The sequence below is a fragment of the Harmonia axyridis genome, chromosome 3 (genome assembly GCF_914767665.1).
Source record: "Harmonia axyridis chromosome 3, icHarAxyr1.1, whole genome shotgun sequence".
NCBI classification, from domain to species: Eukaryota; Metazoa; Arthropoda; class Insecta; order Coleoptera; family Coccinellidae; genus Harmonia; species Harmonia axyridis.
In genome coordinates, this window is record NC_059503.1 from 500,958 (window position 1) to 526,176 (window position 25,219).

Consider the following 25,219-nt stretch of genomic DNA (forward strand, 5'->3'; position numbering starts at 1 on the left):
TTTTCCATTATTGCCATTTCCGGATAAATGGGAGTGGAAGGTTCGGAAAGTTCCAGGAGTTGTTTCAATATTGCAGGTTTGCATTTTAGCTTTGTAATTTATGGATTTTAGGAGAAAAAACGAATTTGTACGCAGTTTTTTATCAAGAGAATGCATTGTGTTTCAAATAACTTATTTCATTTTGAATAGACTGCTTTCTGGACAGCTGTCATTTCTGAAGGTGCTACATTTGACATTTGACTAGTAAAAACTACGCTATTACCAAAAATGGGGCGACAAATGTTTCAAGAATGCACTAAAATTCTTTTCAGTCATTCTTAATCACCTTCTCGGTTGGCAATAGTGAAACTGGTGAAAAACTTCGAGCTGTTGAGACAAGTTGATGATGTGAAGAATCAAAACCGTGTGTGTTGCTCAATAAATACAGAGAATATTGCTTCTGTAGCCCGTAGAGTTGAAGAAAACCTAGGTTTGTCGATTCCTCGTCTATTTGAAGAAGTTGGCATGACACAAAGGCTTTCAAAGTTCAGTTGACACAAGAACTAAAGTCGTATCTTCGCTGATTGGGTCCTTGAAATGCATCAAAATGATCCAGATTTCAATCGAAAAATTATCATAAGTGATGAGGTCCATTTTCACCTAGGAGGCTACGTTAATAAGCATAATTGTCGCATTTAGAGCTTTGTTAAATGAAAATAAAATGAAATAATGATCATTGAAAAGACTCTCCATCCTCAACATATCACTGTTTGGTGCAGATTTTAGGATAGTGGTATAATTTTACTGTATACTATACAATAACTCATATACACTGCGCAAAAGAATTAACGCACATTATGGAAATCTCAAATTTATTCTACAACTGAAGGTGTTCTCAATGATAATTATTATTATCAGAATTATGCATGCATATGTTATCCACTTTCAACGTTTTTCTTCAATACAGATGTTTTTTCCCACCAGGAATAAAAAAGATGAGATTATCAGATTTTGAATGTATTGGCTCCATTCTAAAATCAGTTGTTCTCGATCAATTCTAGTGATCAATAGTTTTTCTTTCGTTTGATTTTCTACACTCGATCGCTATGCAACGCGAAACACGCAATTTGACCCAAAAGGAATGTGCCCAAGCAGTAGTTTTGCTTGAAGAAGGGTGGACATACACAAGAATTGCAGAAAGGTTTGGAGTTTCCCATACTAGTGTGTCCAGAATGTTGCAGCGATTCAGGGAGACAGGTATGAATGTCCGAAGACCAGGACAGGGTAGACCACTGGTAACACTGCCATTCAAGAACGTTACTTGAGAGTTTCTTCGTTGAGACAACGGTTTGCAACCGCTCGCCTCCTTCAAAATCAGCTTGAGCAAACTCATGGGGTGGAAATTAGCACTCAGACAATAAGAAATCGCCTCAGAGAATATGATTTAAGGCCTCGTGTCGCGGCAAGAGGGCCAGCTCTTACCCCAGCCCATCGAAAGGCGCGTTTGGACTTTGCGAGAGAGCATATCTATTGGGAAGAGGCTGATTCGTCTTATGATAAAAATAATCATCATTGAGACCACCTTCAGTTATAGAATGAATTTGAGATTTCCATAATGTGCGTTAATTCTTTTGCGCAGTGTATTGTGTGATGAATCCATATCTGACAAGTGCTATGACAGAAATTGAAGAGGTATTAGGCTCATAAACATCACAAACAACAAGTAGGTGCACTTGCTACTTGATTCGAGCGCATCGTTACACGTTCTTGTAATATATTTTACATAGGACAAATTTATTAACCTGTAGCATTCCTGCCATTTAAATTGACAAAAGTAAATGTAGCTTCAACGCCAAAGAAATGCTCTTAGCGCTTGCCATAAATATAGGTAGACTTGCGATTTACTCTGGAACTACTTAAACTTCCCAAATGTGAATGCAGTCCAAATTACCAATTGTCCAAACAATAGGAAAATCGATTTCTGAAAGTTTTTCACTATTCAGCCACGAATACCATACCAATTAAAACAAATACCATACCAATTAAAACAAAAACAACCAAAGTTCTTTCCCCCTGGCCAACAAAAATTCCAAAAACAATCGTATCCCGAAAGATTCCACAGATTCAGCCAAATCCCAGTCCGTACCGTGTCCCAAGGCTGGCCCGTTCCTCGCCAAGGCCCCCTTCTCGTCGCCTCAGCTGCTGTCTTATCTCACCCGGCAGTTTTCATTTGTTCGACCCTAACGAACCTTATCCGGTATTCTGAAGGAGTCTTGCAGCGCGTAAATATTCCCCTCGTCTTATTGCACGGAACGGACTGGAACAGGCATTTGTTGTTCCGTTCTCGGGGAAGTCCTTCGGCGATTTGAATAATGAAAGAATGCCTCTGAGACAGATGGTTCAATGGCTGTTGTGATGAGAACGTCTTCCCTTTTTTTTTTTTTTGAGGCGGAGATGTCGGCGATCGTCATGGCTGTCCACGTTTATTTTTTGCAATTCTGAACAGCTAAGTTGGATCGCATCCAGTAAATATTTAGTTCTACGATCCGTCACTAAATTTTAAATAACAGAATTAAATTAGTCGCGTGAAAAAATATTTTTTCTACATTCATGCAAAAAGCAAAACTATATTGAACTATATTTAGTGGAAAAAGAAGTTCTTTATTACACTAGTGCAATAAAGTTTTTATTGCACTCATCTGTCATTCTACTTCAACGTGCTGTCATCATGACAAACAAATATTTCAGCCTGAAGAAAATAACGATATACAGTTACCAAGTACTAGTACGTTTACAGCAGTAACAAATTAAGAAGTGGATTTAAAAAGTGCTTCACTACGAAATATTCATATTGAAAATTGCACCAATTGTTGATTCACTTTCAGCGTTGAAGGTAAAAATAAAGTTTGACTTAAATTGTTCGTAACGTATTAGTTCCTGTTTCAATGCAAATCGATATTAATAATGAAGTATTCAAGTTGCGCTTCTCATTTTCCTACACCTAGTGCCGAACCTCAATAAATCATTTTTCGCTTTTTGCATGAACGTAGAAAAAATGTTGTATGCAACTTGTGCAAAAATTGTTTATTGCATTTGTTGCATAAATAACTATTAGAATTCCATGAAGGTATCGATAATTGTTCATTTGAGTTTTGGGACAAATTAAAGGTGGTAGTCGAAATAAATAGATCGTAGATGTCATACAATGAGCTTAGGTATTTGTAAACATAACGCCATCAAAAAATTAGTCGATTTGAGTCTGGATCATAAAGTTATTCTCGATTAAACATGTCAGCTCACAAGCCAAATCATTGTTAATTAGTCGATTTGAGTCTGGATCATAAAGTTATTCTCGATTAAACATGTCAGCTCACAAGCCAAATCATCGTTATTTGTGGAAGGTTCCAATTTTCTGGTTAAATATGGAGAAATCTGAGGCTGAGGCTCATCAAATACTCTCAAATACCTATGGTGGAGCCGGACCAGTATGGTGGTGGAAAGGAGAAGGTTTTCGAAGATGCAGAATTGGAGGCATTACTTGATCAAGACTCATGTCAAACGCAACAAGACTTGGCAGGATCATTGGGAGTGACGAAACAAACCATTTCAAAATGCCTGAAAGTCATGGGAATGATCCAGAAACAAGGAAATTGTGTTCAGTACGAGTTGAAGCCGAGAGATGCTGAACGGCGTATGGTTGCTTGTCACAGCCGCTTGCAAGGCAAAAACGGAAGGGATTTCTGCATCGCATTGTAATTGGAGTCAAAAATGGGTTCATAACGATAATCCCAAGCGCAGAAAATCTAATAGCGTGTTCGACTGGCAGCACCAGTGCGAATGAATTCGAATTTTTGTAAAACTAAATGACATGATCAGCTCGAATTAATTCGAACTGGTCCAACCAGTCAAATACGCTAATAGAGATATCCCGGCCATGCTTCACATCGACGGCCAAACCGAATATTGACGGTTGCAAGGTCATGCCCAGTATTTGGTGGGATCAGCTCGACGTGATGTATTATGAGTTGTTAAAACCGACTGAAACAATCACAGGCGATCGTTATCGAACTCAATTCATGCGTTTGAGCCGAGCATTGAAAACAATACAATCCAATACAATGAGATACAAAATAAAATGATTTTACAGCATGACACGGCTAGACCTCATGTTGTGAAACTACTTCTTAAATTTTTTTCATCACATGTTATTGTCTAGTTCAGTATCTTGTTAGTTTTTTAAATAAATTGGCGTTATCTTACTATGTAATCTTCGCAATCAGTGAAATTAATGCAACTGTTACAGAACAACCCCTCAAAAAGGTCCTTTACCCTGTGCCAGAAAAAGCGAAGTGTAAAAAAAAGGCCTACTGGTCCAAACCCCTCCCGAGAGTCACTCCAACCCCTTCGATCCCCCTGTAACCCCAGAAACCAACGACTCGGAATGACGCCCGGGCGTTCGGAGATGATAATAACAAACATCTGCATGAGAGGCGGCCGGGGGGTGGTTTGGGGAACCCTCTCTCCCCGGCGACATCTTTCGAGTTAAATTGGGCGAATTAATACACGGGAACACCCGAAAGTGTGATTCTTTTGAAATTCAAATCCGCCTGTTTTGCATGGGTTTCCGCATTAACTACGAATGTTGCCCCGGGGAAAAAACCACCCCCCAGCTCCGCCGCGTGAATTGCAGATGACGAATTTCGAGTGGGGGAGTTGGGACTGTTTCTTTTTTCCCCCTTTTTTTTGTTGGTCTTGATCTTCGCGGATTCCGATGGATTGTCGTTTTGGTGTCGACAGGAAAGGGTAGTTTACAGCTTGAGCTCCGTGTTCGAGAATGTCGCTGGTCATTCTTGACACAGAGAAGAAATTACTTTTCAATTTGTGATATACTTAGAAGAATTTAATTTAGAGTTTACCTACCAAATTTTAAACATTCAATCTATTAAAACCTATACGCTAAATTGAAATGAAATCTTGAATTAGCAATAAAAAATATACAAATACTCGATTAACATCAACAGAAAAGAAAAAACAGCAATAAAGCACCTCATCTGACAAAAACCGTCATTCATATCGGATAAATCTAGAGTCGAGTTAAAATCTACAACCTAGAAACCTCTGAAGATGTTGACTGAATTCAATCAATACAGGCCAATTCACCATAATGAAAAAATTCCCTTGATCAATTTCCTAATAAAAAATAATAAACATAATTTCCAAAAGGGTATAATTTTATGGAAATCAAATTCATAATTTTTTCGCAGGTTTGTTGATATAAAACTGAAAAATTCAAATAAATTTACAACCAAAGTCTTCAATTTGCGAGAGTCAACCATTTTTGTCAACAAACTGAATGATAAGATCAGAAAAGAAATTCAGCATAACGGTCAATTCATATTTTTTCCCTCTGAAAACATCTGTAGTCGGGAAAAACAACTTCCAATTAAAGCCCAAAAAAAACCTGTTTATAATTGCAGAGTGACTCATTTCAAAATGAAAACAACATAATATAATTTCTCCTAACCAGAATATACACAAAACACTGATAGTGTTTTGATGCATGGCTGCCTCATGAATCATTCGTGGATTTTATGAGCCTCACATATTATGCCAGTTTTGAATTCAACACAGCCATTGAATTGGAAACGGATCTCAATATTAAATATGATTTTGTGCTGAATTATTTTCTCATAGTTCCAGGATCTAATATCAGCGAGATTTTATTATACCCATGACAAAACTTCCATACAGGTTGTTCCTAAATTAGAGGTACAAACGAAAATGAAAAATTCCTTAGATAATTTGAAGAAAAAATGTCCTATATAAATGATCTCACAAACGCTTTGTTTTCGAGATACAGGGTGTTAAATTAATTTTTTTTTGTATAGTTTTTTTCTTATATCATCTGCTCTTAAGGAGATATTCAACTGAAATTTGGCATAGATGCTGCAAATTAGAGTTTACGTCAGGTGATGTGCCAGTTTCAAATGCAAATCTACAGGGTGATATTTTTCTGAAGCAGTGACTTCTTTTTTGCTCTTGGATAATTTTTTTTTAGATGAATCATTGGTAGTTCAAAAAAATTAACTTTGGTTTAACAATGCGTTTGTTTATAAGACATCTTTTCGTAAAATTATTCTAGGAATCTCCTATTTTCATTTGAACCTCCAATTTAGGAACATCCTGTATATTATATAGCTTTTATTGTTTAGTGCTATTTTAATAGCCGAATTGATGCACCTCTATCTGCTAGCTCTATTGTTTCATCGAAATAACTCCCTCCCTACATTCCCATACGTTCCAAAGTTTTCTCATTAGGTCTATAAAATCAATCCAAACACAAAACATACCCCTTCCATAACTCCCCACATCCCCCCTTCACCTCATAACGAACTAATTAAGAAGCAGCCGAAACGTCGAATCCCCCAAAACCGACTAGGGGGGGGAAAGCTTCGAGAAAACCACCCTTGCGCCTAATCAAGACACGTAAGAGTATCGAAGTCACCCCCCTATTCTCCCTTACGATGTCATTACGCGGAGGAAATTGGAAAACGAAGGGTTTCCCCCGAAGAACATCGCCACGGCCGAACCAGCCCCACGTCACATAAATCTCCAGGATTCGCCTACCTGCATGCAGATGATGCCGCCCGGCGGTGGTATCGTGTGGTCAGCTCTATCGCAGATAATGTGAAGAGATGGAGGGGCTGCGTGGGCGTATAATTACTGGTGTGACGGGGGTCGGACGCCCCTGTCCTTTACTCGATCGAGTTCGTGGACAGCGTCCTTATGGGGGACGTAACCATCAACGGTTTGGGGATGAATTGCCTCGAGTTGGCTTTTGATGTGATACATGGTGTTAAAGGGTGATCTCTGCTTTTGTAGCACGATGAAGCGTTTTCGTGAAGTGGATTCAGACACGAACGGGAATTTTGGGTTCAACGTTTTACGTATTGAGATGAGGATAAGTGGAAAGGAGCTCCCAGTTGTCTAGATTGTCAACAGCTAATAGCATAATATTTGATGGCTAACAAAATTTTTTTTTAAATCCGGATGATCACCCTAATCCTTGCGAACTAAAGGGTGTTTTTTTAAAGCTATAGAACTTTAAATTGCAATAAAACAACGATGGATTATTCGATTGACATGAATTTTATTTATCCGCAAAATAATCTTGTGGCATTACATTTTGAATATGATTTCTGGCATATAACCGCCAGGGCTGGCTCGAATGTTGTCCAATCTGGACGTAAAATTTTCGATGACTTTTTCCAACATTTGTGGCCGAAAATCAGCGATAACACGGCGAATTTTGTCTCACATAGCCCCACAGAAAGTAGTCTAGCGGTGTTAAGTCACAAGATTTTGGAGGCCGATTCACAGGTCCAAAACGTGAAATTAGGCGGTCACCAAACGTGTCTTTCAAAAAATGGAATGTGGCACAAGCTATGTGACATGTTTCGCCGTCTTGTTGGAACCACAGCTCCTGGACATCATGGTTGTTCAATTCAGGAATGAAAAAATAAGTAATCATGGCTCTATACCGATCACCATTGACTGTAACGTTCTGGCCATCATCGTTTTTGAAGAAGTATGGACCAATGATTCCACCAAGCGTATGAAATGAATGTAGTGCGCGATACATATTCCGCACAGAACCATTATTTTCGAAATGAAATTGCACTATTTGCAAGCTTTGTTTAGGTGTGAGTCTATTCATAACGAATTGGCAAATTAAACTGAGAATAAATCACTTGACAGCTGTTAAATTGGTCGCCACCTTGAACAGTAATGCCAAAGTTATATACCTCGAAAAAAAACACCCATTATTTAGTTTGTAAGGGATACTATAACTAACATTTAATTCCGGGAGGAGCGGTACCTCGATATGCGATTGGAACTTTCAACTTCCTCGGTGGACAAACAATTGGTTACAGAAAAGAGGGAATTGGAATTTGGAATCTCGAAATTGGGTGCATTAGCTTGCATAGCATTATTTGTATTTGAAAAAATACATCACAATGAGTGTTGCAATCACAAACAATTAACTGCTACTCTTCAATTTCTGGCAAAAGGAAGAAATTTCGAAGACCTGAAGCTAGATAACTTCCGTTAAAAAATATCTAGATAAACTTCTTGAAACAGCCATATTCACAGCCACAAGTCATTAGAACACAATCAGTTATATCCGAACTTCTACAAGCTCAACTTCTAGCCCAAAATAACCTCCAACTTCTGCTGTACACTCTCATGTACTCTCAATTTAGTCTATTCAAACCAAGTTGGCTGACTCGATTGCGTGTGTATGTAGCAGGCTTCACGTTATCAGCTACAATGTTTTCACCTGATTCTGCTTTTGGACCGTTTAAATGGAATGACGTGTAGTCAAGACAGGACCTTGGAGAGTGTCCTTATGGAGACATAGCCGTCAACGGTTGAGATGAATTGCTTCAAAGTGGCTTTTGATGTAATACATAATATTTAAGGGCCATGTCTGCTTTTGTGGTATGACAAAACGTTTTCGTTAAGTGGATTCAGACAAGAACGGAGCGATGTGGAGGAACGTTTTACGAAAGCTTCCAGTTACGTAGGTCATCAACAACGTCTTACGAATGTTCGTCAACGTAATTATAAATATCTGGTTTTGATGTTCTACTCAAAACCAGACTATTTCGTTGTCAGCTACAATGTTTTCACCTGATTTTGCTTTTGACAGGTTTAAATTGAATGATTATGATGGGTGAAAAAATTACTTTCGAATTTGTTAAGCGTTAAGGAGTTCCAATTAGTTCAGTGTAATGAAAAAATATCTGTATCTGTTAGATCTTTTAGTAATTGAAAAACATTTTTGGTTCGATATTTCCGGTGAGTTTTCTTCAGTTCAGTTCTTTTTGAAAACAATCTATTTGAATTGATGAAAATTCGATGAAATGTTATAATCATCATAAAAAGAGGAGGACTACAACGAACACCCTGTATTCTGAAAGCGAAGCGTTTTTGGGCTGATGTTTATTGACTTTTTCTCCATAAAATCATAGAAGAAAATTAGAATTTTCCAATAGAAACTACATTTCAGAAGTAGTTAAGCGGAACATAAATTGTTAACCCTCTGCTCAAATTATCTATTCCCTATCCTTTTTTGTGAGAATTTACAGAAAATAAACCGTAATAAAGGTTGTTTTTTTTATAGCTATAGAACTTTAAATTGCAATAAAACAACGATGGATTATTCGATTGACATGATTTTCACTTATCTGCAAGATAATCATGTGGCATTGAATTTTAAATATGATTTCTGGCATATGACCGCCACAGCTGGCTCGGATGTAGTCCAATCTGGACGTCCAATTTTCGATGACTTTTCCAACATTTGTGGCCGTATATCGGCAATAACACGGCGAATGTTGTCTTCCAAATGGTCAAGGGTTTGTGGCTTATCCGCATAGACCAATGACTTTACATAGCCCCACAGAAAGTAGTTTAGCGGTGTTAAATCACAAGATCTTGGAGGTCAATTCACAGGTCCAAAACGTGAAATTAGCGGTCACCAAACGTGTCTTTCAATAAATCTATTGTGGCAAGAGCTGTGTGACATGTTGCACCGTCTTGTTGGAACCACAGCACCTGGACATCAAGGTTGTTCAATTCAGGAATGAAAAAGTTAGTAATCATGGCTCTTTACCGATCACCATTGATTGTAACGTTCTGGCCATCATCGTTTATGAAGAAGTACGGACCAATGATTCCACCAGCCCATAAAGCGCATCAAACAGTCAGTTTTTCTGGATGTAACGGTGTTTCGACATACACTTGAGGATTAGCATCACTCCAAATGCGACAGTTTTGTTTGTTGACGTAGTCATTCAACCAGAAGCGCGCTTCATCGCTAAACAAAATAAAATGGCGTAGTGCGCGAAACGTATTCGCACAGAACCATTATTTTCGAAATAAAATTGCACTATTTGGAAGCGTTGTTCAGGCGTGAGTCTATTCATAATGAATTGCCAAACCAAACTGAGAATAAATCACGTAACAGCTGTTAAATCGGTTGCCATCCTGAACAGTAATGCCAACTTAAAGTTATATACCTTGAAAAAAAAACACCCTATAGAGGAATAAAAATTGACTTCTTCACAACAAAGAAACAATAAATAAGTACATTTTCCTACAATCGAGCCTAATACACTTTTCCGTCCTCTCCTACACGATTGTCAGAAAATATAATCTATCCGTATCGTCCGGAGGACATCTTTGTGATTGGTTCCGGATTTCATACTCTCGCGATTCCACCTTGCATCGATTTGATCCGGACCTTCTTCAGTCCGGGCAACTGGAGCAGAAACATCAACCGGGGTTCCTGTGGTCATCTCCTTTATTACCTGAGGGCTCTCCTTGTGCAGATCCATATTTTCATACCGATTGGTAGCTACTTTCACGCTGCTGAAGCGTGAATTCTCCCGGAGTTCTCCCTATGGAAAATGCTCGAGAGGTTTTTTTTTCGGGTTGTGTTTGGATTCGATACGCTGGCTCGGATATATCCAATTTTTCTAGCCGTCGGAGATCAATGTGACTTATTCGTATTCCGGAGGCATATAAAAGGTAAGGATATCTTATATAGGAATTTTTTTCATTACGAAAATCTGGGAAATAAACCGAATTGGGTAGTATTTCGAGATCAAATCTTGCTATCTATTTCGTGGCCGGAAAAATATATGCAGGATGTTCCTTGATTGGAGGTATAGACGAAAATAGCAGATAATTTTAAGAAAAAAATCTTATTAACAGGGGCCCGCAAACGCGTGTTTCCATGATACAGGGTGTTAAAGTTTTTTTTGATAGCACTTTGCCTCCACAAGATTTTTAAGTTAAATTTTGCATAGATATTCCAATTTAAAGTTTCCATAATATGAAATGCTAATTTTGAATGCAAATCTACAGGGTGATAAACTTTCCTCCAGGAAACTCTTTTTTTTGTAGACCACTGGTAGTCTAGAACTTCTTCTAGTCCAGTATTACATTTTTAGTTTCGTTTCTCCAAACATTTTTTCAGTAAACTAATGGTAGTAAAAAAAATGTATAAAGAAACTTTGGTCAAGTACTACACTAGTTTCTTTCAGTTTTGTGGTATATGCTACCGATTTCTAGAGAAAAATTTAACAATTCTCTAGTAATCCTCAGGAAGATCAAAATCATTATAAAGATACAGTAAGTAAGCTGTGATGAATAAATAATTACAGGTTTTGGTACCAAAATGTAGTGAACATCAAAAAAGATTCTATAAACTGGTATATTCATTACAAGAGCTACAAGAAACGCCCTGTATCTCGAAAACAAAGTATACCTCCAATTTATGAACTACCTGTTTTTAATGAAATCACAATCAACATTATCATAAATTGACTTCGAGAAATATTATCATAGGGTGTTTCAAGTATTGTGTCGAAATTTGTTGAACTTGGGAAACCTCTAGTATTCAGATATATTTGAGAAATAAAGTCCAGGAAACGTAAGAACTCAGAAATCCTCAATGGGGATTTTTGTATATACTAAAAACTCATAACATCGAAAAAACGCCAATAAAAATTCAAAATCTGAATTGTTTGAACTATTAGTTGTTCCATGTGGAACAGAAATTTTCTGTTACGATAAGTTTCCCTTGAAAAAATCACCCATATACATCTATCACTGATAGTTCAATGTAAATCACCGTGTGAAACGTCTTATCACGATTATATAGTGAAGAATTAAATACACTCACCTATTTTCTCGTAGATATCCCTAGCATCAGCCACCATTATCATTAGTAAGAAGACAATGTGGACATCCATGATGAACAGAGTTTGGTGTAAACTTTCACTAATCACACCTCACCAACAACGCACATATCGGTCAAATATTTTGGAATCAATCGGAGATGATCTGGAAAACAAAAATGTTGAAAAATTTTGCTCAAAATATAGAATGTATATATCTGAGAGGTCAGTTGATCAAGCACTGAACATGTTGCATTTTCAAGCGTTCGTTTAAAAATAGATTTGTTTCTTTATATAATGTCTGTATTTTCAGAATTTTAAGCCGGTAATGGGTTCAAACGATAAGGTTGGATTTACTGTTGACGACACATTCTCAAATTTGATTCCGTTCATCTGTCCAGCCAGTCGAATGAGAAGAGCTAGAAACCGTTCGAATAGTTTTTTCATTAATTTCTAAACTGCAGATTCGATCATAATAAAACTTTTCATTCGGGTGTAGAATGACAATTTGAAGATGATGATTTCAAATCAAAACTCAAATTTCTGATGATGTGATAGATATCTCAGGATTTTCCACTGTGCAAATTCAATAAATCAAAACCTTCTAAAGTGTCTCTTTAAACTACATTTAACATTTATTAACCTCGCATTCAAATTTCACTTTCGGGTACCCAAAACGCTCATATTCTATGGTAATTACATCTCTCCGTTCGCCGAAAGTTACCTGATTAATCTAGAGTCAAATATTTGTGAACCGAAGTTTGTAATTTCAGATATACAATCCTGCTCTTATTGCCGCTTCCTCAACGTCCTAAACTTTCTTGCTGTCTCCGTCAACGTCAGTCGCGAAGGAATGATTGTTCGATAACTGGGTACGCCACCTTGCGGATTGCCAGATGCTAGATTTTATCGCACTTTTTATCTCGTAGAGATCGAGCTCTACAGGAAATTTGAATTTTGATCGAGCTCGGCCGAAGGAGTTTGAGATTGTGGAAGTTTCGTTCGTCGTCTCAACTCTATGTTATGAAGTAAGAGCCTTTGTGTTCTGTGGTGAAAAATATAAGAGGAAAATCGATATCGCAGTTCATATCAAAGAATATGATTTTTTTGGCGCGTTTTAGACAACTGTTGATGAGATTTAATTATGTTTTTATTTTTGAAAGAAGTTACTTGAAACATTCAAGATGTGGTCGAGACCAGTTTAGTAAGTTAGCGAGTTAATTTTCCATAGAACTTGCGGATGAAGAAGGTTTTTCAATTCAAACATAGTTAATAATTATATTATTGTGTTGTGAAATAACCATATTGAAATTTATGTGGAATCTAAGAGGATTGAGTAACTTTACTTCGATAACATAATTATTTTCTCTGATTTCGATTCATATTCGACGCGAGGAGAAAATTGAATTACAAGTTGAAGTTGAGCTACTTAATGTGACCTAAATTGATTGTGTGAATGAGGGGATGAACAGAGTTTTCGAATATTCCTGTTTAATGCAGTGCTCTTCTTGATGAAATCAATATAACCCCGAAAAAATGAGTTCCAGTCCAAAAACTATCAGTGAAATATATTGGCTTTTGAAAAAAGATTATAACACAAAATCAGTATCTAATTTATCTGATTCCAGTAATCCGTTTATTCTGCCACATTCTGTAGAATAAAATCGAGGGAGAATATCTCAGATTCACACAAATTTCATGGTTAGATTGCATTATTATATTTTGGTCCTCGAAACTCTCCTACCACGGAGTCATCTTTTATCTGACAAACTTGTTATACAGAAAACTGTTCTGAAAAAATCACTAAAAGATATTCATGGAAATGTTCCATTAATTTCAATAAAAATTAAACCAATTCGATAAAATAATACTCTAGAGTAGGCACATTCTAACACTCGTTCATTGTAAAAATACTTTGTGACTATATTTTGAATTTGAAATCGTAGAAGAATATCAATTCCTTTTGCACATGTATTATAAATAACTATTCAAATGTTTTTTGTTGAACAACTCCATCGCTTTGGCATAGGTACGAAATTCTATGTTTGATGCCAAATTTCGATTTTCTGTTCGAATTTTTTGTGTATAGAAATTCACAAAAATCAACTCAAAAAATTAGATATGTACTATGATTAAATTGAAGTACTGATAACTTCCAAACTGTGTACTAGTATGGATAACAAGTGAGTCAAATAAAGAAGGAATATAAAGATGAATATGATATTCATGGCTTTCAAATTAGGTTTTTCCTTTGGTGTCTTTGAAAAATTCCCATTGAAAAAATAAAAGATATTATGTCGATGGGGAAATGCCAACTACCCAAAATCATCGTGAAAAATATTCTGCAATTTTCTCAAAAAAAAAAAATTGAATGGATAAATAAAATAAAATTCACCCTTATTGTTTAAAGTCCCGGAAGAAAAGCTATCAACTTCAGCACGCGTTAACAGAAAAACCACGAAACACCTCTACTTACAGATCGCGAAACGTCGGATACTGCGATAGCGCCGCGAACCGCGTAGAGAACCTGATCCGGTTGATGTTCCGGAACGCACTGAACTCCGGGCAGGCCGTCGAACGACTAGTCGGGCCCGCTCCGGGCTGCGCGGTTTTCGATCCGGAGACTGCGAACGATACAATCGTCTAATTACTTATTTCATGCTGACCATCGTCATGTCCCTGATGAAGGGTCTTCGGGGTCGAAACGTCGGAAGAGTATGTCAATTAATTTCTATAATAAACCTTAGAAATAATTCGAAGGAAAAAAGTTCTAACCACCCCAGATATTTTGAAAGGTTTTTCGTTTTGGGATCTGTAGAATATAAAAATCGAATTGAAAAATTTGGTCCGTCTACTGTCTAGAGATTTTCTCTGGAATTGTAAAAGCTTATGGCTTGAAATTTGGTGGACAAATCTATTTTTATACCTCTACGAACCTCCTTGGTCAAAAATAAAAGGTTTTCCAAAAAGAGACTAAATGAGATATGAAAACACTCTTATTCATCAGTAATCATAGTAATCTTACCGAGTTCTGTATGCCATCTTGAAAAAAATCACGTATTTTAATCTACCATTATTTAAATCAACTTCATGAATCAAGCAAAAACGGCCAAAAGAGAAATAAAATATTTCTACCACCCCAGATATTTTAAAAGGTTTTTCGTTTTGGGATCTGTAGACTATAAAAATCGAATTGAAAAATTTGGTCCGACAACCGTCAGAGATTTTCTCTAGAATTGAAGAAGCTTATGGCTTAAAAATTGGTGGACAAATCTATTTTTATACCACGTCGAACCTCATTGGTCAAAAATAAAAGGTTTCTCAAAAAGAGACTAAATGAGATATGAAAACACCCTTATTCACCAGTAATCATAGTAATCTTACCGAGTTCTGTATGCCATCTTGAAAAAAATCACGTATTTCAATTTACCATTATTCAAATCAACTTCATAAATCAAGCAAAAACAGCTAAAAGAAAAATAAAATATCGTGAAGCAGTTATCTACAACATTTGCAACAAAGTCTGGATCTTACTAATTCATTATCGATTGCTACGTTAACGATCGGTACCCCTTCCTTCAACTCACCATGGTTACCGCCATGGTTACTGCTGTGAAGGGAAAGGAGGGGTACCTATCGTTGACGTATCAATCTATAATAAATTATAAGGATCCCACCACAAAACAGGTGATCATCTGGCATTGTCATGGAAACTACTGGATATGATGTTGTTCTCCCCGCTATTCAATAATTTTTCAGATTTACGGTCTGCCTACTTCCAAACGTTGTGAATTAATTCTCAATGAGAGGTTTCATTTAAATTAAAAAAAAATAGTTGATTTCAAGAGAAATCAATGAAAGTTCATTTCATTGTAAAGAGGAAGGTATGATATTAACTGAGGAGAATAATAGCAACCAAATGGCCGCGAGGACTATGGTTGTATTCTCTTCAGGAAATTTTCCATGAACAATTCGCTCATTTGGCGCAGTATGACCTCGATAACTTCACGATTTCCATATTTAAGATATTGATTCAAATTTGGAGCATTGGCGTAGGTCTTATCTTCCACGTGGCCCAAAGAAAAAAGTCTAAAGATGTTAAATCACAAGATTTGGGTGGCCAATTCTGATAAACTCTTTGAGGATATAGTAGGCCGAAAAACTTTTCTCGAAAATTAAAATTATCTCGTTGATTGTGTGGCACGTAGCGCCGTCTTGATGAGAATGAACGTCGTCCACATAAATTAGTTCCCTTGCTGGCCATAAAAAAATCATTAATTATAGCTCGGTAGCACATTCACTGCAACATTATTAACCTCAGAGGTGAAAATGTGCATCATCACTGAAGATGATTTTTCGATGGAAATCTGAATTAGGTATTTTGATGCATTTGAAGGACCCAATCAGTGGAAATACGACGTTTCTTGTGACCGACCGGCTTCAGTTCTTGTGTAAACTTAACTTTAAAAATCTTGAGACACAAGTCTCAATATCAACGAGGAATAGACAAATCTGGATTTTCGTCAACACTAGGGGCTATAGCAGCAATATTCTCAATTGTTCTTCAGCGACACACACGATTTCGACTCTTCACATCACTAATTTGTTCCAACAGCTCAAATTTATCCGGTCGAGATGGTGCTTCACGACGATCCAGTGTCTTGTTGAAGCATGTATCATTCTATTTTCAGTAGTTTTTACTTATCACACATAAAAAGATAGCAGGCTACACAAAAAAAACCTCTTATTGGAAAACCTCTCATAAAGGGTGTTTTTTAGAGCTATAGAACTTTAAATTGCAATAAAACAACGATGGATTATTCGATTGACATGCATTTTATTTATCCGCAAGATAATCTTGTGGCATTACATTTTAAATATGATTGACATGAATTTCCACATAGCGGTCTCTTCAAAAATGAAACCACTGATTGTAAAATTCTTCAGTTAAATAAATGTTAATCCTACGATAACCAATTGAGAAGTTATAACTAAATCATTCATCTCACATGTTGTTTATTGAATGGGTTTCGCCCTCACCAAAATCTAGGTGACACATATCACAATTCCTCCAAGAATCCCACAATCCTGAAATCTCCACACCAAGCCGCCTAGCATTCATCTCGACACCCAACAAACAAAACAAAAAAACGCATTATATCATGACAAACGGAAACATATTCGCGAAATCTCCCTGCGCTGCTGAAACGTCTAGAAATCTCATAAAGTCGAAGTAGGTTTGCGTTTATTTACACTCCTTCTGAACGGTTACAGACACATAAAGCAGATATAGCGATAAAAGAAGGACGATCCATACAGCGTTCCTTTACGACTGGTTGCTGATGGGAAATTTTAATGTTTTCTGACCGTTGCGTTCCACGGAGACGTTATTGCGGCTCTTCTTTTGGAATCTGGGGGAGATCGACAGATTCGGGAGCATGACCTGCAGCTCAATTGTGTTGGTCGTCCAGCAAATATCGAAATACAGGAATTGCATGATATCATCAGATTATTTTATTGATATTATCATGAAACTATTCGATAGAGAAGGGAAGAAATCAGTCATAACTCTTTAGTTATTCTCTATCTACTAGGAATGTAAATTTTGGTAGGTTCTACAAATGAACTTCAATCATTCAATTTTTGGATGTCTCAGAGTTTGTGGCAATGGATAAAACCATTTGTAGTATAGGGTGTTTTTTTTCGAGGTGTATAACTTTAAGTTGGCAATCCTGTTCAATATGGCTACCGATTTAACAGCTGTCAAGTGATTTATTCTCAGTTTGGTTTGGCAATCATCATGAATAGACTCACGCCTGAACAACGCTTGCAAATAGTGCAATTTTATTTCGAAAATAATGGTTCTGTGCGGAATACGTATCGCGCACTACGTCCTTTTTATTTTGTTTAGCGATGAAGCACACTTCTGGTTGAATGGCTACGTCAACAAACAAAACTGCCGCATTTGGAGTGAAGCTAATCCTCAAGTGTATGTCGAAACATCGTCAAATCTAGAACAACTGACTGTTTGGTGCGCTTTATGGGCTGGTGGAATCATTGGTCCGTACTTCTTGAAACGATGAAGGCCAGAACGTTACAGTTAACGGTGATTGGTATAGAGCCATGATTACTAACTTCTTCATTCCTGAATTAAACAACCATGATGTCCAGGAGGTGTGGTTCCAACAAGACGGCGCAACATGTCACACATCTCGTGCCACAATCGATTTATTGAAAGACACTTTAGGTGACTACTTTCTGTGGGGCAATGTAAAGTCATTGGTCTATGCGGATAAGCCACAAACCCTTGACCATTTGGAAGACAACATTCGCTGTGTTATTGCCGATATACGGCCACAAATGTTGGAAAAAGTCATCGAAAATTGGACGTCCAGATTGGACTACATCCGAGCCAGCCGTGGCGGTCATATGCCAGATATCAGATTTAAAATGTAATGCCACAATATTATCTTGCGCATAAATAAAATTCATGTCAATCGAATAATCCATCGTTGTTTCATTGAAATTTGAAGTTCTATAGCTCTAAAAAAAACACCCTTTATATCGTCCAACCTCGTATGGAAATGGTTAAAATTCACTCAAAAAATGGTGAGAACTTTGCAGTCACAGTTCACACACAAAACCTGGCTCCTAAGGATGTCATCGGTTTCGTTAATCGTATCGACGGCATCCCAGGGTCTGTATGAATAGGTAGGGTTGAAAATAAAAGATCAATTAGATAGCAGTTCCCGGAAGGTGGACAGAGCCGAAACGATCTCGACTCAGTGAAATAATAATAATAATAATAATAATGTCCGGAATTGGAAGATATTGATGTGGACGACATTTATTCAAAAGAAAGGAGTAACGTGCCATACAAACGACGAAAATATGATCCTAGACCTGTTCGCCCTCGCAGAGATTATACCCTCCTGAAATTACAAGCAGATCCGGCTACGCCCCAGACGAAAATATTTCAAATTCAATTCATCAACCTTATCTGGCATCTCATCGCGTTTCACGCAAGGCCACTCGCGAAATAAGAGAGGAACGGCAATAAATAAAAACGGCCGACTACGAGATGTAATGAGATCTCGAGTCTGCAGAAAAATTCGCCATGATACTGCGGAATTATGAACTCGGGCGTAGTAGGTGGCTGTGCCGAGAGTTCATAATACAGAGAAAGGGCGAGGCTAGCTATCTGCCTTGTCCCGTCTCTTAATTTCCGCAGTAAAGATGGCAAGACGATGTTCCTTCCCGTGTAGAGGCAGGTGCCCGAATTGATTTTTTGTACCGGTGTTTAGGAAGGCGTCGAGGAAGACGGGTAAACACTTTGTCGTTGTAAGGGATGTTGAGTAATTGTTAGTTGATCTACCAATTATTGTTTCCTGTTTTACTTCCGGAATAGTGTGGAATAATATCAGAATGGAACTTTTTCATTAGCTTCTACTGTATGCATTTAACTGAATCTAGAATTTAATCTTCAACTTCCTTAAATATTTGTTCAAATTTCAGATTTGCAATTATCAGGGCATACAACTATTTTGATGCTGAAAATGAAAAACTGACTAGACCACAGTTGAAAAGCTGTGAATTTTTCAAACTATTTTATAGTTTTATCTTGTTATCCCTAGCAGAATCATCTAAACCTTTTTTTGTGCACTGAAATGGCGAAGGAGCCGTGTATCATCAAAATATATCGTAGTGATATATTTCAAATAAAAGATTCCAATGACTGTCTAGACCACAGTTGAAAATCCAGGAATTTTCAATCCTTTTAAATACAGTTATTTTATATTTATATATTTATCCTATTGTCCCTAGCAGAATCATCAGGACTAAACCATTTTTGGTGGAACGAAATGGCGGAGGAGCCAGGCATTATAAAAATATCTAGTGAATTTATATTTCAAATAAAAGATTCCAATAAAAATATCTGATCAATGAATAATTGTATATTCTACTTGTGCTATTTATTCCTAGGGTAAATTTCGTGAATACGTTGTTGTAGCGTGTATTATTGCATTTTTAGTAAATAAACAGATCAAAATCCATGACAAACGGTGACACATTCAGGATAGAGTGGTTTTTCAACAATCATTTTGGATTTTACGAGCCCCAAATACGATAATTCTGCTTATCAATGTAGCCTCATATTTCTGGTGAAAATCAGGATCATTTTGATGTATTTCGAGGACCCAAACAGCGAAGATACGACGTTGATGGTGTTCGACCGGCAGAGTTCTTGTGTTCACTGAACATTAAAAGTCTAAAGATCCAAGTCTTTATCCAAAATACGGTGGCCTGTATCGGTACATTTCCAATGATTTCGTAGTTTTTACTTGTCAAATGTCAAAAAATGATAACTACCAAGATAGCGGGTTACTCAAAATAAAACAGGGGAAAACAGGAGAATTTTCAATGAATGTTTCCAACCTCTATCAAAGCTAACCAAATTTCAATTCTTTTCAGAGAATATCATTAGATATGATAGAAAATAAAAGTATTGAATTAGCTGATAATTTGTCGCTATACATCGGAAGTTCAGGCAATGAAAACCAATATTTTCAAAAGAAAATGATCTTGTATTTCTTGAATACCAAAAATAATGTTCAATTCAAAAAGTTGATATAATATAGAACTCAAATAGTACTTGTATACTAAGTTTCCAGAATCAAAAACGTGTGGAAAATCTTATTTTTGGGATTAATATTGTGAGAGTCTCCTCCAATAGAAAGGTAAATAATGAGTCAGAAAAATCTTCGATCAATCTATAACAATCCATAAAAAATGAATGCTATCCGTTGTTCTATCGAAGATATCAAGGGTATTAGCCCAAAATCTCCCCGTATCCATCCATATCTGGCCATCAACATCCGGAATCAACAAGACACACACAAGGGGCAATCGTGACAACACCTAATCCCTTCTCCTCGACTCCGACCCTCAGCGACACGTATAGATGTCACCGCTATCTCAAGGGGGAAAGCGACATATCTCCGCTCCCCCCTACATGGTAATTAAGTAGGGTCGACGGGAGGGGCGAGGCGACGGCCTACCACCCGACCGGATTTATACCTGCGAGCGTGCCGCGCGCGACGACAGAGCTACAACAGATCGCTTGATTCACGAGATCCGAATTGAACGAGGCAATTAACTCGAACCCAGATTTTCGTTGGGGGCTAATGAAGGAGGAATCGGAGACGTTCCGACCGCCCCTCTACCTCACCCCCCTCCCCTGCAGCACATTCCGTGAAACAATGTGTTCGGATGAATTACGCGACGACATAAAGCGATTGACGGGGTCTAAATGAGGGGATATAAGGCTGGGGATGAGGCTTCCCGATTGATCCTCCTGTTGATACTTGGGACTTATTAGTCCCGGGAGATGGATTTGCGGTGCGAGTTTAATTTCTGGAATTCTGGGATTTTATCGACGGTGTTTCGGGTATTGGAGGATTATGGGGGGGCAGAGAGAACGTGGTCTGGAGGTGTTTCTACACGTTGAGGGAGAGGAGACGGGATTTTGTTATTTTTACGGAAAGCTATTTATTGTTTGGGCGTATTGAAGATTGCAGTGTAAGGTGTTGTACCTAATACACACTGCGATCTTAAGATTTATTGCGCCCTCTACCAGAACTGCTTTCTATACTGAATCATCCACAGCTTGTCTTCCAGTTCCAGAGTTCTAATGAAATCCTATATCTAGCGTAGCTTCAAGGTTACAAAATCAATCTTACCATCTTCTCTGCCAAAGGATTTTTTGTTTGTTCTCACAACTGAATCATTCGCAACTAGTCTTCCAGTACCAGAGTTCTATCGATCTCCTATAGCTAGAGTTGCTTCAGGCCTTCAGGTTTACATAATCACTCTTACAATTTTCTCCTTCAAAGCATGATTTGATTTGGCTTGTAATGGTGCGGCATTCTGTGACTATCTGATCAGAATTTTCTTCCCCACAAAATATGCGTATCCAAGTAACTGAAAAGTTCTTTTTGGTGTGATGCATCCTCGAAAGATTCTCTACTTTTTGCGACACCACAGATAGGTTCCGAAATAGTCGTGGTCCATTTCTGGTAAGTGATTCTATTAGAGTTCGTTTTCTTTCATTTCCGAGTGACCAAAGAGCAAGACTCATTATTATTGCCAAATTATTTGGCCTACAGGTTTTGTAAATTTTCAACCGCTCTTCATATTTTGGACCTATCACTCCCAGAAGATAATTTACATTTCAGACATGATCGAACGTATATACTTAAGGTGTTTGCACCAGAAATACTCAGGATGAATATAGTAAGTCTTCACTTAATAAGCCCACAGTTAACCAGTGAAAACAGATTTTTCTTAAAAATTCATCGACATACTCACCATCAAGAATAATACTGGTACCTCAATGCTCCTCTTACTTTTTAATACCTCTTCTGTAGAAAGATTCTTCTTTGCATTTCTTAGATTCAAATTTCTTTTCCTGTGACAATCTTTAGAGGATCTGCATAAAGCTAGTGATAACTGAATGCCAGATCTGGAGAATGAGCTTGGGGTCAAGCAGTTGAACGCACAATTCCTTCAATTTCACCATCATTTCCATAGTTTCAATCCATTTTTCAAATCACTCCAAATGTTGCGTCACTCAACCTTCCATATCTAGATTAAGATGGAAAATATGTTACTAAACTTAATTATTTGTGATCATTTCAATCACTACCATAAACAAGCTTGTGCCAATATAGTCTTTTGGTTATGAAACTTAGAATACCATCGATACACTTCTTGTCATTTTAGACTTATTTGACTCAAGATATATTTATGGCAACATGGAGTTAAATTCGAACTAAAGGTGAATAGAACGAAACATTAGAAGAAGTGGTATAGTTAGTATAGTATATAGTTGCAGCAAAAGTATTTTCTGCATAATAATTGAAAACTGAATTTGGAAATTTATCAACTTGAAACCAATGTCATTAGAGCTTTCAACTTTTTCTAGAAAGAGCATCCTAAAATGAAAACTTGCAGAACTAAATGATGAATAGATCTTCCAGCCATAGTGATGAGTCCACTTAATGAAAATTATCTAACAACTAAACTCTAATACTTGCAGACTTCAAAGGATCCACACATTGTCTTGGCTTCATTCACCAGGCATTAGATACTTTCAGGAATCATCGATGATAATTAATACAAAACGTAAATTCCCAACCACATAAATTTATGTCAGGATAAAAACCCCTGAAATCTGGGATAATTACGAATCTGTTATCCTTGTAGATCAACCTTAACCCTCCCAAGAACCCCCCAAACACAATCCCACGCCTCCAAATACCTCCGCGTCTACTCCATTTCAGGAACATCGTCATATCTCCGTTCTGCGTTCTGTGCTCCGTTTCGATCCCCTTTGTTCCTATCTAGATCTGTGCTCGGAACGTCTCGTTTCTGTGTTAGGGCGATATTAATGACGTTCATTAAATGGGTTTGTTCGACACGCACGTCACGCTAACAAGTGTATTTGTTTGCGCGCCGAAAAGCTGTCTTGTTTAGCATACTGTGTGACGTGCTTGAATCATTCGCAATCAGAAAGACAAAGAAAAGGGTTGCTGCAGACGCCCCCTGACGGAAATTTACGCGATTCCTCATCGAGGATGTCAGCCGGCGTTTCACCGATGCGAATTGAAACGGACTAGGGGTTGGGGGTTGGAGGGTGGCCTTGAAGGGGTTACCTTCTCCTTGAAAGGATTGGAGAGATGTGGTAGTGCGGATATCATTGAGATGATTCGAGGTTGGACTTTGAGATGATTTTGTGTTGAAAAATTCAAGTCTGTATTGAGGAATGTCAAAGAAATAGAAATACTTGACGAAAATTCATCTTTGTTTTGATTGAGAGTAATATAACTTTATTTACGCAAAGCTCGCCCTTCAGTTCCAGAATTTTCCAGTATCTGGCTTTAAGGTGATTACTTCCTAACTTCTACAAGTCTTTCGTCCAAAGCATTTTTTGCATTGGCTAGCGATGGCGAGGCATTCTGTCACCAGGCAACCTGAAGTTTCTTTCTTCTCCTCACAGAATCTGCACTCTTCGTTTTCTGCTAGACTCATTCCTATGATATGTTTCCTGAGGTGTTATTCTTGTTAAGATCCAGATACCTCTTAGATCTCACAGTATCCAGGACAGACTTTCGCATATAAGTGGTTCTAAGGCCAATTTACCCTGGATATTTGCTCACCATGTATTTAGCTGTTTCTACCTCATCTCACAAAGCCTCCAAATCTCATCTGCTGACTTTCCCATGAGCTACAAAATATATTTACAGTGACAGTGGCCTCACAGTAGTTCCATAATTACCCAAAGTTCAGCTCGTGGTTCCTCAAGAGCTTTCTGGATAGGTTGATAAAAGCACCACAAATTTCTTTGCTTTAGAAGACCGAGATGTTCCTCCAGATAACATTATACTTTCAATTAAGAAGGGAGTAACGTGCTGAAGAAAATATGAAGAGTTATGATGAGCTGATAAGGTGATTATATAATAGTTTCTTGAAGTAAATACCATAGGCAATAGAAAAGTAATCGGAAGGCCAAGAACTAAATATCAAAAAAATGTCTTCATGAAATAGCGGAATCAATACAGCCCTGAATTTGAAGGTTTAAAATAAACATGGAAAAAAAACCTCTACGTTTATTCAGGACCTTCATCTTCTTCATCTGCATACATCAGTTCCTAATATATGTGGATTTGAGATTGTGGATACTCGACAGTTATTAGAAGTGGCAATATCCCCCCTCCTAAATAAATCTCCCTTTCCTACCTTTCTTCCTGGGGACAGCAAACAAAACAGGGCATCGCAATTTCATGCCTCGCCTCCCACCTCAAAATCAGATATGTATGTAGATCAAGACCGGTGGCGTCGTTTATCCCGTAACTTCTTGCAATTCCTACTGGGTCTTTCAGACTATTATATAACATTCCAGCTCTGTGTTCCGGTATGGAGACGACGATGCAAGGGAGAGTTTGGGATTCCAGGTTTTCGTTCACCTAGCGAAGCTTTTCACTTCATGATATTGAAAAATTCCGATAGGGGATGACTGTTTTTCGCAGAGGTCGCATCAAAGATTTCATCCTTTCGTTCGTAAGGTCCATTCCGTTCGAAGCGTTTGAGGTTTTCAACGGTTTGTCTGTGAGAGAAGTACGAGGCGATATAATATATTTGCTTGCGATTCTAAGGAAGGTGAAGGAAAGCATAAGAGTCACTTTCGGTAATAGTACTGTAGTAAGAGCGATACATTTGTGGATAAAAATGTAAATTGATACTCGAAGCTTCAAGGCGAGGACAACAAACGTTGCAGATCAAGAAAGTGCTCTTCCTATAGGGTGTTTTTTTTCGAGGTATATAACTTTAAGTTGGCATTACTGTTCAAGATGGCAACCGATTTAACAGCTGTTGAATGATTTGTTCTCAGTTTGGTTCGGAAATTTATCATGAATAGATTCACGCATGAA

At 37.6% G+C, this 25,219-nt stretch overlaps 1 protein-coding gene across 1 annotated transcript in view; it reads right to left on the minus strand.

The window, feature by feature from the left end:
- LOC123674531 (acid sphingomyelinase-like phosphodiesterase 3a) overlaps positions 1-14,283 on the minus strand; it is a 214,802-nt gene extending 200,519 nt beyond the window's left edge. Inside the window, exons 1-2 of the mRNA XM_045609426.1 lie at positions 14,125-14,283; positions 11,735-11,895 (exon numbers count right to left, since the gene is read on the minus strand). Coding sequence (XP_045465382.1) covers positions 11,735-11,804 — 70 coding nt within the window. The 5' untranslated portion in view covers positions 11,805-11,895; positions 14,125-14,283. The remainder of the gene's footprint in view (positions 1-11,734; positions 11,896-14,124) is intronic.
- Between the last annotated feature and the right edge of the window lie 10,936 nt (positions 14,284-25,219).